The sequence below is a fragment of the Saimiri boliviensis genome, chromosome 9 (genome assembly GCF_048565385.1).
Source record: "Saimiri boliviensis isolate mSaiBol1 chromosome 9, mSaiBol1.pri, whole genome shotgun sequence".
Taxonomy (NCBI): domain Eukaryota; kingdom Metazoa; phylum Chordata; class Mammalia; order Primates; family Cebidae; genus Saimiri; species Saimiri boliviensis.
In genome coordinates this window covers 33,631,561-33,646,473 of record NC_133457.1, presented here as the reverse complement: position 1 = coordinate 33,646,473, position 14,913 = coordinate 33,631,561, and the positions used below count along the sequence as shown (strand labels likewise).

At 33.6% G+C, this 14,913-nt stretch overlaps 1 protein-coding gene across 13 annotated transcripts in view; it reads left to right on the top strand.

Moving 5' to 3' along the window:
• Nucleotides 1-14,913, top strand: part of TBC1D5 (TBC1 domain family member 5) — a 584,223-nt gene that overhangs the window by 195,160 nt on the left and 374,150 nt on the right. For all 13 annotated transcript variants that reach the window (XM_074405700.1, XM_074405701.1, XM_074405702.1 and 10 more), the window contains one exon: nucleotides 4,885-5,016. In XM_074405700.1, coding sequence (XP_074261801.1) covers nucleotides 4,920-5,016 — 97 coding nt within the window. In that variant the 5' untranslated portion in view covers nucleotides 4,885-4,919. The remainder of the gene's footprint in view (nucleotides 1-4,884; nucleotides 5,017-14,913) is intronic.

Sequence of the window (14,913 nt, the reverse complement as noted above, 5' to 3'; positions counted from 1 at the left end):
TAATTGTGAGAATGTAGAGTCTACCAGAGAAGCTTACTTTTATACCCAAAATGTAATATTTCTTGTTAAATATCTATCATGGTAAATACATGCTACCTATAACACATACTTATTCATGCTGCATCCTTCTTCCCTTTTGTAATCAACTCTGAAGGTAGTCCACTTAAGCTCTTTGGTATGCTCTCCTTATAGGAGAAACCTTTATGTAAAGTAATACTATATCATTTCGGTGTTTGACTTTTAAGTTTACCATCAGTCAAGAATTCAAATGAATGAAGTATACTTATATGAGCTTTTCCGAATATGAATGTCTTTAGAATGACACCGTTCAGAATGCTAATTCTGTGCCTATTATAAGCAGTTAAGGAGGGAATATAAGCTGAAATACATAGAATTTTAAATTTAGACAGAATAAATTCCTTTTCTAGAGGTTCTGTCCCTGTGATGCTATTTTAAAAGAGAAAATATTAAACTAACCTATTATTTTATCTGTACAATGCTAATAGTTTGAGATTTTCACTTAGATACTGCTTGTATTGATTTATTTTACATGGAAATATTGCTTTGATTTTTAAGTGTACTTTAAAACTGCCTTCTAAGCTTTAGTGCTGAATTATTGCCCTTTTATTAAAAATTAACTATTTGCAAAAGAAGTCTTTTCCTTCAGACAGCTCACTTTTAAGATTTAATACTCCAACATCTAGACTTGTAAAACCAGTACAACTGTCTTTAAGATTAATCTTGGATTTTAAATAGGAGTTTTAGCCTAATTTGTGAACTCCTGTGCCCAGTATAGCACTAAAACCATATTGTAAAATTAGTTATAACTTTTTGGAATTTTGGAATCACGTGAATAGGAAAAATTGTTATTTATGGTAAGTGTAACAAAGGAGGGATAGGGCCTTTCCCAGATCATGGAAGGTATATTACTATGCTTTATCAATCAGAAAAATGAGATTTCTTGTATTTATTTAAAGTAATTCTTCAGGCATCATTTTTTTTTCAGCCAGAGAAATTATAGGAATAGGTAGATAACATTTAAGAGAACTAAAATCTATCAGTTACGGATTTAAGTAGTCATTTACTAAGAGGCATGTTTTTGGTCTTTATATTCTTTTCTCTCTATATGTCTTGCTTCTATGTAGAGAAAATTAAGGCATGTCTAGGATAGAAGTTGGAGTTTGTAATCAAATTTAGAGATCTAATGGACCATTGTAAGTGTTAACATTTATGTTGTTTTGACTTTTACAGTGATTGTTTAAAAAAGTTTGGACTAAATCCCTTAATTTTTTATTGTTTGATATTTATAGGTAAACATTTATTCATAATAAATTTCAAAACAAACAGATTTATTAAAGACCCTTGATGTTCTGCTTTGTAATCAATCATTTTCTCATACTGGAACGTTTATGAAACACAAACTGGGAACTTCTTAGGGAAATGATTTCATATTTAAAAACATTTTGATTTCATAAGATAATCCCAATAGCAGTAACACCAACACACTTAAGTTGCTTTTTTAGATTCAAGAAAGCTAAAATAGCTCTTTATATTTAAAACAAAACAATAAAAAATGAAAGCAGCAACTTCTCAATCAGTTACTTTTGAATTAGGTTATTTAAATCCATAATTAAAAGAAAACTAAGAACATTATCCACACGTTTTCTTCAACAGATTGCTTGAAAATAACTCATTATTACTAGTCAGCTGGTTTCCTTTATTTAATTATAAAAACATTTCAGTGGTTCATTTTCAATCTACAGGCATAATAAATTAGGATATAATGGATGCTTGATTATATAGAATGGTTGTAGACTGAGGTATTTGGTCGATTTTGTATTCTGGTTATTGGTTATTACCACAGACTTGTTAAGTTCTGAAGAATTATAATTTAAGCTAAATTAGCTAAATGACTTCTTGAACTTTCTCTAAGGAGTCAAAAAGACATTAAGTATTTTTTAGCAACTTAAATGAATGTATGAACATCACTGTGTTGGAGAGTATTTTCTTCTAGCTATGTAAAGATGAAGGTTTTTAAAAATATTCCTTGATATCCCCTTGCTTGTCACTTGTTTATTTTTTATGTAGTTTAAAATACACAAAAGCCATTTATTTATTTATTTTAGATATGTGAAGCCTGTAACAGTGAAAATATACTATAAAAATATGAAATTCAGCTACTAAGATTATGAAAATATCGTTTAGGATATTAAAGAAAATTTAACGAATCTAGCAGTAAACTTGAAATAGAAATTCTCAAATGTTTACTTTTATGTTTTTAAGAGTATAACAAAATTTATGGAGAATATGAATATGTTAAAATAGTTGCCCATGGGTGAAATAAAATTTTGAAAAGTGTTTAACCTGTTCTACTCAGTATTTTTCTTTTAATTTGAATTATTTGCTACCACTTATAAATTAGCAGATTTCACATAAAATTCTGGGTCTTTAGCTTGTCTTGCAAAAGCTGAAGTAGAGTAAAGGGTGTTCTAATTATTCATAGGCTGTATCTTTTTATACCTCTTGTTTTACACCTGGTCTTTTTATCTAATTGACTTATTTAGAGCCAAAGTAATGTAGCAGAAAGAATGTGAGCTCTAGAACCAGACAGGATGGCTTCAGTTTTGGCTTTAATACTTACTCCTTGTGTGATTCTAGATAAATTACTTACTCTCTCTGTACCTCAGTTTCTCTATTGTAAAATGAAAATAAAATTGACGAAGATAAGTCAGTTGGGTTGTAAGGAGGATGAAATGAGTGTACTTGAAACATTTGGAGTTTTTGGTGTATATTCATTGTGCATAAATGTTAATTTTAATTAATAATGATTTTTGCCTGACTTCATTAGACATTTGAATTTGGTGACTGCTCCATAGAAGAGGACTTTATTTCTGAATTGCCTTATGTATTAAACAGAATTTATCAAACCCTGTGTTATACTATAAATGATCATCTACATTTTGCTGTCCTCTACTAGATTATATTCTCTAGCATTTCTGCTGTATAGTAAGTGATTTATGGATTTAAGATTTATGGCTTTAGATATTCTTACTGCATGTTTGCTACAAAAGTTCTCTGTTTTTCCTAATCCTCTGCTTATATTGTTGTAGCCACAATCCCAGGGGGATAGGATTTATTAACATCTGACTGTGATTGTGTGGGTGTAGGGGGTTTTAGAGACTTCTGATAAAAATTAGAACATGTATATGAGTATTTTACAAGGTGATGATTTTAGAGAGAAAGTAAATAGGATAGAGGCGCATTTTGTTTTGGAAAAGGTGATCAAGAATTTGTGTATTCAGGAGCATCTCTGAAGCTTTTCCTCCATAGATGAAGACCGTATCCTGTAAAATAATCATTTTGTTTGGACTTGCTTTTACCACTTCTCTTTTCTCTTACCGTTTCTTCTTTCTCTCATGTCCTTGCTGCTCCTGATATTTAAAAGATTATGTTACTTACAATGTTTTGCATGAAAATTGGTGAACTTGGTTTAGTTTTGGAAGAGTTATTATTTGGGAAGGTAATTTGCATCTCATGGACGTAAAAAATTTACATTGTACTTTGGAAGTTGAAAATAATTTAAAACAAAAATTGTTCAATGTGGAATAATTTATATAAATTAGAATTGAGAGGGAAAACTTTCAAAATGACAAAAGGAAATATAGGTAGTTATTTATATAATCTTGTAAGTATAACACCAGAGGTGGAAATGATACTGGACATACAGATATATTTGGGCACATAAAAAATTGCCTATGTCAAAAAATGTCATGCAACTGAAAGACATATACACTGTGAGAAAAATATATGTATCACATGACCAAGGCTTAATATCCTTAATACTTGAAGCATGCTTAGAAATCATGAAGACAGTCATTAACAATAAACTCCATTAACAAAAGACAATAAACAAATGTTAGAGAAACAGTATCTCAGTAATTATCAAGCAAATGCAATACAAAACTTGAGTATCATGTTGGTTCAAAAAATCAAAGAGGAAACATCCATTGTTAACAAGAATCAAGGGGAAATAAATTATTCTGTTAGGTAACCATTAGAGAGCACAATTTGCCAAAAATCTTATTTTTTAAATGTATATTTTAATCCAGCTATTGTACTTTAAGAATTTGTCCTAAGGAAATAATCATGGATACAATACAGAGATACTGCTAAAAGATACTTATTTTTGAGCCTGTTTATAGTGTTGAACAACTGAAAATATCTTGTTTACTACATAAGGAATTGGTTACATAAATTGTGCTGACTATATAATAGAATGCTAGGAATCATTAGAAATTATAGACACATAATTGTTATTTTGTTTTTAAGCTGGGAGGAAACCACTGAATTTAAAGTATTCATAGATTCCATAATCACTACGTTTAGCATGTTATGGATCACATTAAAACCATATGTGTTATAAACACCCAGAATAAAGACAGGAAGTATATGTGTAATACATTGAAATGTTAACACTAATATTTCTAGCTAATACTATCATGAATAATTTTAATTTGCTATATTTTCTGTATTTTGAAAGTTTCCATTGTGAATTTTTTTATTTTGGCTGTGAAAGAAAATGCTATAAATGTGAGAATATTCTCTTTAGTTTAGAGTTTACCTTATTTGTTGAAAATAAATTCGATTCAAAATTGAGATAAAGATGATAAATGAAGCTCAGATTTTTTAGAAATTTTTGAAATGGAAATTTTTTACCTTTTTCCTTTCTTTGCATAAGCCTACCAATGTGAGGCAGTAGTCCCTGGAGCCTGGGAAAACTTGTTAATGCGTGTAATGCTCATTTAATCGTTTCAGTCATATTTATTCCCAGTCATAGCAGACAAAGAATTTATTATTTTTCTCTGTATTTTTCCCCCCTCCCAGGTAGTTACTTTTGGTGACATTGTCCAGTTCCCACAATGTATCATTCCTTATCTGAAACTAGACATCCTCTGCAGCCAGAAGAACAAGAAGTAGGCATTGACCCCTTGTCCAGTTACTCTAACAAGTCTGGAGGTGAGTTTTATATTCCGATGCTGTCTGCAGGTAGGATACTGGGAAGCCTAGCAGAGGGCCTTCAGTTAGCTCCGTCCACCTCTTGATGAAGCTGAGCAGGCCAATGTTAAGTACATTATTCTGGATATGTATAGAGCACTCTTGATGCTAATGAATACGCCAACTAGTCACCTTTCAGTTATCCGCAGAGGCATTAGCTAAATTTTTAACACACTGGCGTTCTTTAAAAGAAAATAATAAACTGAATAATGACTTTAGCATAAGAATGTTGAAATGCAAAGTGGCCTTGATCAAACATCCTTTAAAGAATCTTAAATTTTCGGCGTTGATTTTGCAGAGATTTTTTTCCTCTTCAGTAGATTGAGATTATTCCAGCATAAAAGACTTGATTCATCCTCTTTTTTTCTGTTTAAAAAAATTGAAATTTGCGTTATATTTTAAACAGTCTATACATTGATATTATTAAATGGTAGACTGGTAAAAGGTAGACTTAATTCAGATTATCAAATGTTTATGTATCAAAACTTTATTATTTTCTCTCTATTTACTTAATGATAGTAATACAGTTTCTTAGAAGGAAGCAGTTTAGTTTGTGAGAATTCTGGAAGCCTTATCCTTATTTTTTTTACGCAATTAATAAGTATTTGATACTGTGACTGCTTGTAATTTTTCACTTGTAAAATGCAGGTATCAAGATTGGGAGATCTATTTTAAAACAAATTAGTCCAAGTAGATGGACAAACTCTTATAAAAAAGGAAAATTAGTCAAAGTAAATCATGAGTGTTATATTGTTCAAATAAAATGATTTTTCTGTTTATATTGATGTCAAAGTCTGCTTTTAACTCGTGTTTTGAGAATTAAAAAAAGAAATTGACTTCTACCTAAAGTATTTCTTGAGAACACAAACCTTACGCAGAATGTTTTTTTTTGAGCCTTCTTTAATACCTCCTGCATACAAATGCCATTGTTGTTTTCAATGAAAATAAGAGAGAATTTGCCCAACTTATTTTGTGATTTAATTGATTAATTTTTACATTTTTTGTTAAATAAGGACTGAAGACTTATGTTTAAGATTTTTGATAATATGAAAATTAGTAGTGTCCATTTCAATTTCAGTATTTTAATATCTCTGCTAAGCACGACACCTTTTCTAGTGATATTTTCTCTTAAATGTAATGCTCATAATAAGCATTCATAATTAAATAAGTCAGATTACTTTGTTAGCACTTTTATAAGTGGGTGTTTTAAAAGTGAATGTCTTTGATTTACAAGTATATAAAGTAGTTTATCCAAAATATTCCATACTATTTCTGATTAGTCTCATTATTTGAGGACATAGTTTTTGTTGTTATTTGTTTTTTTAAGTGGGTATTTTTCTATGGTCTATTTCATTAAATACTGAGGGTTTTTTTTTAACCTGGTTAAAAAACATTTTAAATTAATTTTATCCTTCATTGTTTACAGGAATAAGTAGTTACCTTTACTAAAAAGGCTTTTCATTTATATCCTAGCCTAACATTTCTGAGACATACTGAGTTATTAGGATTGAATTGATGTTTAAAAGTGCCATTAATTCATTTACCCCAAATGTTCATTAACAATGTAAATGTATGCTGATGTTCTATGAGACAAGGAAGTGACTAATGACTCTTCCAACTAACAACACTTAAAATGAATAGAAACTTTAGATAGCTAATCTTGAAGTAATCAAGACCCTCATTCAGCTTGGCATCTCTGTATGCTCTAAAACAGCTGTCAACTGTTAAAAATATATACAAAACACACATACGCACAGGCACATGCAGAAAGAAAGATATGTAAATATCTTGTTCTTCAAAGCCCTGAAGGTTGCTAACCATAGTGGGCTTTGTGCATTGTATAGGTAAATATTTTACTTAAAGCATCTATTTCATCTTGTTTAATTTTCTTTTTTCAGAAAAACATGTTGCATTTTAATGAGGTTGTCATATTACTTGAAGAATCATCACCTTTCTATTTTGTTTATTTTAATATATGTCTTTCATGGGCTTTTTCTTCAAGTATTTTGAAGCTTTTTACACATTTCTGCTATCTTTAGGGGATGACACATTTTCTAAGTATTTAAACACTGCACTTCAGTGGTTTGTCTGTGTAGAAGTCATGTGTAATTTAAAAAACATTTCTTCTCATAGATTCTATTAGTAAACAAGATAAGTCTTAAATTTCTCAAATCGGAATTTTAACATTTATAAAGAAATAGTACTGTTGAACGATTGTGAGAATTCTGGAAAAGATTAGAAAAAAAAAATCCCGATAATAGGAATGGTGAGAAAAACTCCGTATCATTGACTTATTTTCATGCGTGGTTGAGAAGAGTAGGTGAGCGTAGAAAAAAGAACTATCTGGATGTGTGTGTGTGTGTGTGTGTGTGTGTATGTGTGTGTGTCTTAAGAGATATTTTCCATGTAAATTAAACTTTTAACTGCTTGAATTATTGTTTCAAATAGAGAACAGCTTAGAAAATATGACATTTTCTGTGTGCTCTATTAGGTTTAGTTTACATGAATTACCATATAAAATTCCAAGATCTAAGACATAAGTTTAATAACTGATAAGTTACTGGTAGTTTAGCTAAAAACAAAAAAGCAAAAATATTTGTTAGACTATTTATGATTATTTGTTCTTAACCTTTAATGACCAATAAAATGAAGAAGTAATCATTTTATTATTTCTTCATTATTTCTATTCTGAAGATAGCAGTATCAAAATTCAGGTCTGCTTAACCTACTGATTAAATAATATTGTTTGAATCACTTGTTTTCACAAGCTTATAAGGGATTGGAATGTCATCAGTGATGAGAGAAATTTTTCTGTAGGAAACCCTTTGTTAGTCTGTTTTTAACTCACTGTGAAGAAATACCTGAGGCTGGATAATTTATAAAGAAAATAGCTTTAATTGGCTTATGGTTCTGCAGGCTGGCACAGAAAGCATGGCACAGGCATCTTCTCCTGGTGAGGGCCTCAGGAAGCTTTCAATCATGGCAAAACGCAAAGGGGGATCAGATATGTGTTAGGAGCAAGAGAGAAGGGAGATGTGTCAGACTCTTAAGCAACCAGATCTCAAGTGAACTGAGAACTGACCTCCCACCAGAACCTTCCTCCAACACTGGGAATCACATTTCAACATGAGATTTGGAAGGGACATACATCCAAACCATATCGGGTCTCTTTTTGAGAATGGCATTTTGTTAAATATTACTAAAGGTTTTGGCTTAAATTTTATATGTCAGAGTATTCACCTTCTTAGTTAACAGCTTTTATATGTTTAGGTAATTACCTAACCTGTGTCTTCATACAGTATTTGTTTCAAAGCTTTCTATCTATTGTCATTCATAAAATATTTTGCAACTTAAAAAAAAAAATTCCAAGATGTTCAGAATCCTGCCAACTCCATTTTTGCTTCCTGTAATTTTGTTTTTTTTCCCAAGTATTCCTTTCTTTTCATTACAGTGACGTGTTTTAGAACTAGAAGGGTGTGCCCTGGCTTTATTCATGAAGAAATTGGTAATTTAAAATAGTTGACTGATGTTGATAAAATAAAATGATGCTGTCCTATCATGATCTTTATTGTTGTTTTTCTTTTTTTTTCTTTTTGAGACGGAGTTTCGCTCTTGTTACCCAGGCTGGAGTGCAATGGCACGATCCTGGCTCACCACAACCTCCGCCTCCTGGGTTCAGGCAATTCTCCTGCCTTAGCCTCCTGAGTAACTGGGATTACAGGCACGCACCACCATGCGCAGCTAATTTTTTGTATTTTTGGTAGAGAGAGGGTTTCACCATGTTGACCAGGATGGTCTCGATCTCTTGACCTCGTGATCCACCCGCCTCGGCCTCCCAAAGTGCTGGGATTACAGGCTTGAGCCACCACGCCCGGCTTATTGTTGTTTTCATATAGTAGAGGTGGATTTAAATTTGATTTAAAGATGAGCGTGTACTGCTGAAGATATCTAGATATCTGATTAAAGTATAAAAATGGTGTCTGAAGTACTGTAAACCCTACTCTGGGCTGATTAGTTGGAGTCGTCTTAGAAATGAAAAAAGTCTTTTTATTTTCTTCCCTGAGTTACAACTCTTTGGTGACTTCCCATTATATTAACAATAAAATCCAGATTGTTGACTGTGATGTGCATGGCTGTCTTCCTGTCTGTCTGGTCTTGCTCAGATGTGCTAAGCCAGTTGTAAACTCTGGGCCCTTCCTACATGCCATTTCTCTGACATTATTTTTTATTCCTTTGGAGCACTCAACAATTATATAATCCTACATTAATTTGTTACCTTGTTTATTGTCTCCTTCTCTCAAATGTGAACTTTCTGAGGGCAGGAATTATGTTCAAACTGTATGTATACCTAGTACGTGGCACATAGGCACTAGTCAGTAAATAATGAATGAACAAACTGTGGTGTTTTATCAGTACTCAAACTGATAATTGCTTAATGCCTTTTTCTTCCATCTGTCTTTCTGTTTCCTCTCTTAAGTTGTAATGTATCAACTCTTTTATTGTTTCTGATAATTTTGGCACTTGAATTTTTCTTCTTTTAGGGTTTCAAAAGTCAATATACTCTCCTCTTTTATCCTCTGTTCTTTGATCTCTCTTCCTTTGAAGTCCTCCTAGAATTCACTTATTTCATGTTTTCTTTTAAATATGACCCATCTCAGAATTTGCATTAAACCAAATGGGCAGAGAGTTTTCTGGCAAGTAAATGTCAAGTTATGATAATCAAGAATTAGGGAGTTAACCCACAGCAATAATTACTTGGCAAAGGGAAAGCTAAGGAAATAAATTATTACTTTTTAAAGAAATTTGTGGCCATAATTTGGGAGCATAGACTACATGTAGTATGCTTACATTTAATATACATGTTTGATACACATAATTTTTAGTGAACATGTTATATAGATATTACTGTTGATACCTGATTTCTAAAAGTTATTAACATGGTATATAGCAAATATTTTTTATTTTGCATATGAAATATGATAGAACCGGTAATCTATAGGGTTGGCAGCTTTCCTTAAGTTTAAAACACTTTAAAAGTTTATTGGTTGTCATTCAGTAGATACTTGAGTGCCTTGTGTATACTAGGATTGTTCTAAGTGCTAGAAATAAAACATTGAAAAAGGTAAATACAGTTCCAGATACTATGGTTTTTATGGTTAGTAGCCAGGATTTGGGGGTGCCCAGCAGATAAAAGAAAAATGATCAATAAAGATAGAGAATGGTAAGTGCTTTCCTAGAGGAATTAACAGTTGCTCAGTGACTACATTGGTGGAGAATCCAACTGTGGTAATGGTGGATCAAGGAAGGTGTGACGTCTAGCTAAGCCGTAACCAAAGAATGAGTAGCTGTTAGCCAGATGATTAAGTAAAGAGTTTGTGCTATGAGCTTGCCCTCTGCTAAACACAGAGAATTTCAATGTGATTCAAGGTTAAGAGTTCAAAAGGAGAATGACTACAAATGAAACTGAAGACTAGGATATATTCCCTTATACTAAGAACAGTGGGTATTTCAGTGAAAGAATCTTGTGGCCAGATTTGCATTTTACAAAGATTATTCTGGTTTTAGTGGGGTGAATAAACGACAGTGTTGGGGACAAGATTAGGGGCTTTACAATCATTTTAGAAGCTTTTGAAATATTCTGAGTGAGAAGATAGTGGCCTGTATTGGAATTTATCAATGGAAATGGAGAGAAGTGGAAACATGAAAGAGCTATTTAGGAGGTAGAATTGACAGTACTTGATCTAGTACTTGACAGGATATGGGGAGATGGTCGGGGAGAGAAGTTTGCAGTGACGTACAATTTTCTGAATTGACTAATTAGGTCTATAATAATGCTAGTATTGTGACAGGGAAATCTAGAGGAAGAACTTTGTATGGTACAGATGGGATAGAGGGCTGCAGAGGAGATTGGATGTGAGTTAGAAGTACCTTTGGACATTCAAATGAAGACACCCTGTTGATTTTGATGTATGGGCCTGAAACTTAGAATTGGGCAGAGATAAAGATTTGTCACCTGAAGTATGGTAGCAGAAACAATGGCAATGATTGTGATTACCGCATAATACCGTATAGGGTGAGAAGAGGACCTAGGACCAGTATCTAAGGAAAGTCGTTTAAAGGCCTTGCAGCAGAAAAGGATCCTGCAAAGGAGACTTTAAAAAAGAGGCTGGGGAAGTAGAAGGAAAACCAGGAAAGTGTGACACCAGAGAAGCTAAGATATCAAGAGGAGAGTGAGCAAAACTGCCGGAGATTAGTAAAGAAAACTGAAGCGTCTAGTGGATAAAATTACTGTGTTTGTGGTAAGCACAGTGCTTTTTGTAATCTCAAGAATCCATACTCCAGCACTCGGTGTATTTCATATAAATGAATTAGGCATTCTGTGTTAAACTTACATGAGGAATAGAAGGGAAAAGGTACAACAGTACTAGAAAAAGTGAAAATCAGTGGAAAAAGAGTTCTGTGGTCTGGTCTTGGAAGTATAGAGGAGATGCAGTGTAGAGCAAAGACAGGAAGAGGGACATTATTTTCTGTTGTAATAATAGAAGGGAAGGAGAAAAAGAGGCGTTTAGGTGCAGTAGTTCATGGATTTGATGGCAGAGTTGAATGAGATCACTAATGTTTTAATCTCTTGTTTGATAACTTAGGGTGATATTATTTGCTGACAGTGAATCATAAGGTAGAGCACTTGAGGATTTGTGGGGAGTAAAAAAGGTTAAAGTGGGTTGATAAGACAACCCTGGAGTCAAATGGAAATGGGACATCGTATTTATGGGTAGTGATTCTAGCTTGTAATGGTATGTGATTACGTCCAGCAGAATTCAGCACCTAGCATTAAGCCACAAAGAAGAACAGCCAGGGGTTCTATCAGGGCTGTACAACAGGTAGACAGTAGCCAAGGAAGTTGATGGTTGCAGAATTCACTGATGAGTTGAGAATCTAAGGAAATTTGCTATCATGGAAGGTGGTTCAGAGAGGGCAGGGTAGAAAATTTTAGAAAGGATGGAGTCAAGGGAAATGGAACAGAGTAGTGTGGTGATGGCAGTCCTGAAGGGACAGTAGGGCCAAAATGTTGCTTGATGTCTAAGAGTAACAGGAATGGTGAGGGTGGTGGCGAACTTTTCACAGTGATTCCTAATAACCTAAAATATTGTGTATTTTATATTAAATGTGCCTATCTAATATATGTTCTAAATTCCCAAGAAAATAGTAACATGGTCTTTTATCACGTCTCTTAATAATTCTTATGTGTTTGATAAATGCATTAATTTGGTGAAAAATTGTGTGGTGATAGCCAGTAAAGCAGCTCAATACTCATTATTTCGGTGTAATAATTTGAATGTATAATGATTTGGCTAGGGCTTGACTTGAAATGTCTAATAAAAAATTCTCCCTAGATGTCAAGGAAAATGGCAGGTTAGATAGTTCAGAAATTGTAAGTTAGACTGTAAGGTTATCAAGGAAAATGGTAGCTTTATTCAAGACAGATTGTTAAATACATGGGAGAATTACCTGGAAGTTTTTGAATGTGGTAGCAAGGATAAAAAATGTATGAATTTTTAAAATGGTCTCTTTAAAAGCAGATTTTGTCAAGTGGTATGTCAGTAGGACAAAGTGACATCCAAGAGCAAAGAACATGGCAAGCCTAGTTCCTCTAAAGTAAACTGTTCAAAAATAAGTTGGATGTGAGAGACTTCAATTTGAAAGACCATGAGTTAGAGATCTGTGAGTCATCCTCCAGAAATGCCATTTCAAGGTGTGAGACAAATAAGAAATCAAAGGAAAGAACTAAGGATTTATTTGCAGAAAGTCCCCATGATTAGAAATTGGATAGAGGAAGTATTTTATTAGTACTTACTGGAGGAATTATCAAAGTAGGGGAAAGTCACAGTGCCAAAATGGTAGAAGCCACAGCTATGAGAGCTTCCAGAAGGTTCAAAGTGAGCAGTTTTTCAAGCATTGCTTAGGTTAAAGAGAGTATAAGAGGAGGAAATACATGATTTGGTGATTGGAAGAAGATTGATTATTTATTAGGGATTAAATCATTTTCAAGAAACCACTAACTCATTTGAGTTGATAGAGGCAAAGAAAGTGAACTCAAAATCTGATTCGAAATTCACATTAAAAAGATAGTGATTAAATATTAATGATGAATATTTAGATGATGAAGAATACTCTTTAATATTAGATTTGGGTGATTGTACGTGTGTTTATGTATTTATGTTCTTCCAGTGCATTGAGAAACTCACTATTGGTAAAATCTAGATCCTTAAAATTTGAGGAAAAAATGTACTCTGGTCTTCTGATTTTTTTTTAATTGAGTTGTCCATATCTTATTAATTAGATCTGCTTTTCAGTTTTATTCAGAATCTTTCATTGGTGTAACAATTCCCTTTATTTGCTTGAGAGGAGAATAGGCTACTTTACAGTTACTTTAGAGTTGGATTTGTGTGAAGAGTCATTGAACCACCTTGCAAATACCTTGATATTATTCATTTCCCAGAGTGCTAGGAGCAACGAAACATCACTGCTGACCAGACAGAGAAACAGTAGCCTAGCAGTAGCCCTTATCCGCTACCTGCTTAGGCAATTCAGTCTGCAAAAGGATATCCGTATCTTAAGATAATCTTCTCCACCAGCCTTTCTAGTATTCCTGAACCCCCCAGACATGGGAAGTTGTGTGTTGTGTGATGGTAGTTGTGGTTGATGGGTCTTGGCACAACCAGAGCAAACACTGGCAATGTAGAGTATTATCTTAAAACCTAAAATACAAAACAAACATTTAGGTTAAATGGCCTATAATGGAGCTTTTCTGAAACAACTATGTTGTTTGCTTTTATTGATTCATTAATTGGGCCAAAAAAGATGAGTAAGGGTTTAGATTTATTTTTTCTTGATACAGAGTCTCACTCTTTCACACAGGAAGTAGTACAATCACGACTCACTGCACTCTTGACCTGGCAGGTTCAGATGATCCTCCTACCTCAGCCTCTTGAGTAGCTGGGACTACAGGAATGCGTTACCATGCCCAGTGAAGTGTTGTACTTTTTTGTAGATTGGAGGTCTCTTTCATGTTGCCCATGCTGGTCTCAAGTGATCTGCCTGCCTAGGCCTCCCAAAGTGCTGTATTTTATATTAAATGTGCCTATCTAATATATATTCTAAATTCCCAAGAAAATAGGTCTTTTATCACATCTCTTAATAATTCTTACGTGTGAGCCACAATGCCCCACCTAGAATTTTTAAATAATGAAATTACTCAGCTTTCAGCCCACATGGCTTAGGAAAGTATATCAGAGTTACCACGTGGCTTCTCACATGATATAGTTCCGTTTTATTGATTTGTACATTAAAACAGATTTCTCTTTCATGGCTTGGTAGTGAAATGAATAACTAATTCCTTATAAGTATAATTCGTTACCTCCTCAACACTTCTGTTAACTCTTTTCATAGCATTAACCATTTAAAAAAACCGCAACTATTGGTCTTTAAGATTACAAGCTTGCTCTCTCTCTCTCTCTCTCTCTCTCTCTCTTTCTCTCTCTCTCTCTTTTTTTTTTTTGAGATAGAGTTTCACTCTTGTTGCCCAGGCCGGAGTGCAATGGCACGATCATGGTTCACGGCAATCTCTGCCTCCCGGGTTCAAGCGATTCTCCTGCCTCAGCCTCCTAAGTAGCTGGGATTACAGGCGTGCACCCCCATGCCTGCCTCATTTTGTATTTTTAGTAGAGATGAGGTTTCTCCATGTTGGTCAGGCTGGTCTCGAACTCCCGACCTCAGGTGATCCACCCACCTTGGCCTCCCAAAGTGCTGGAATTACAGGCGTGAGCTATTGTGCCTGGCGCTTGCTTTCTTTGATAT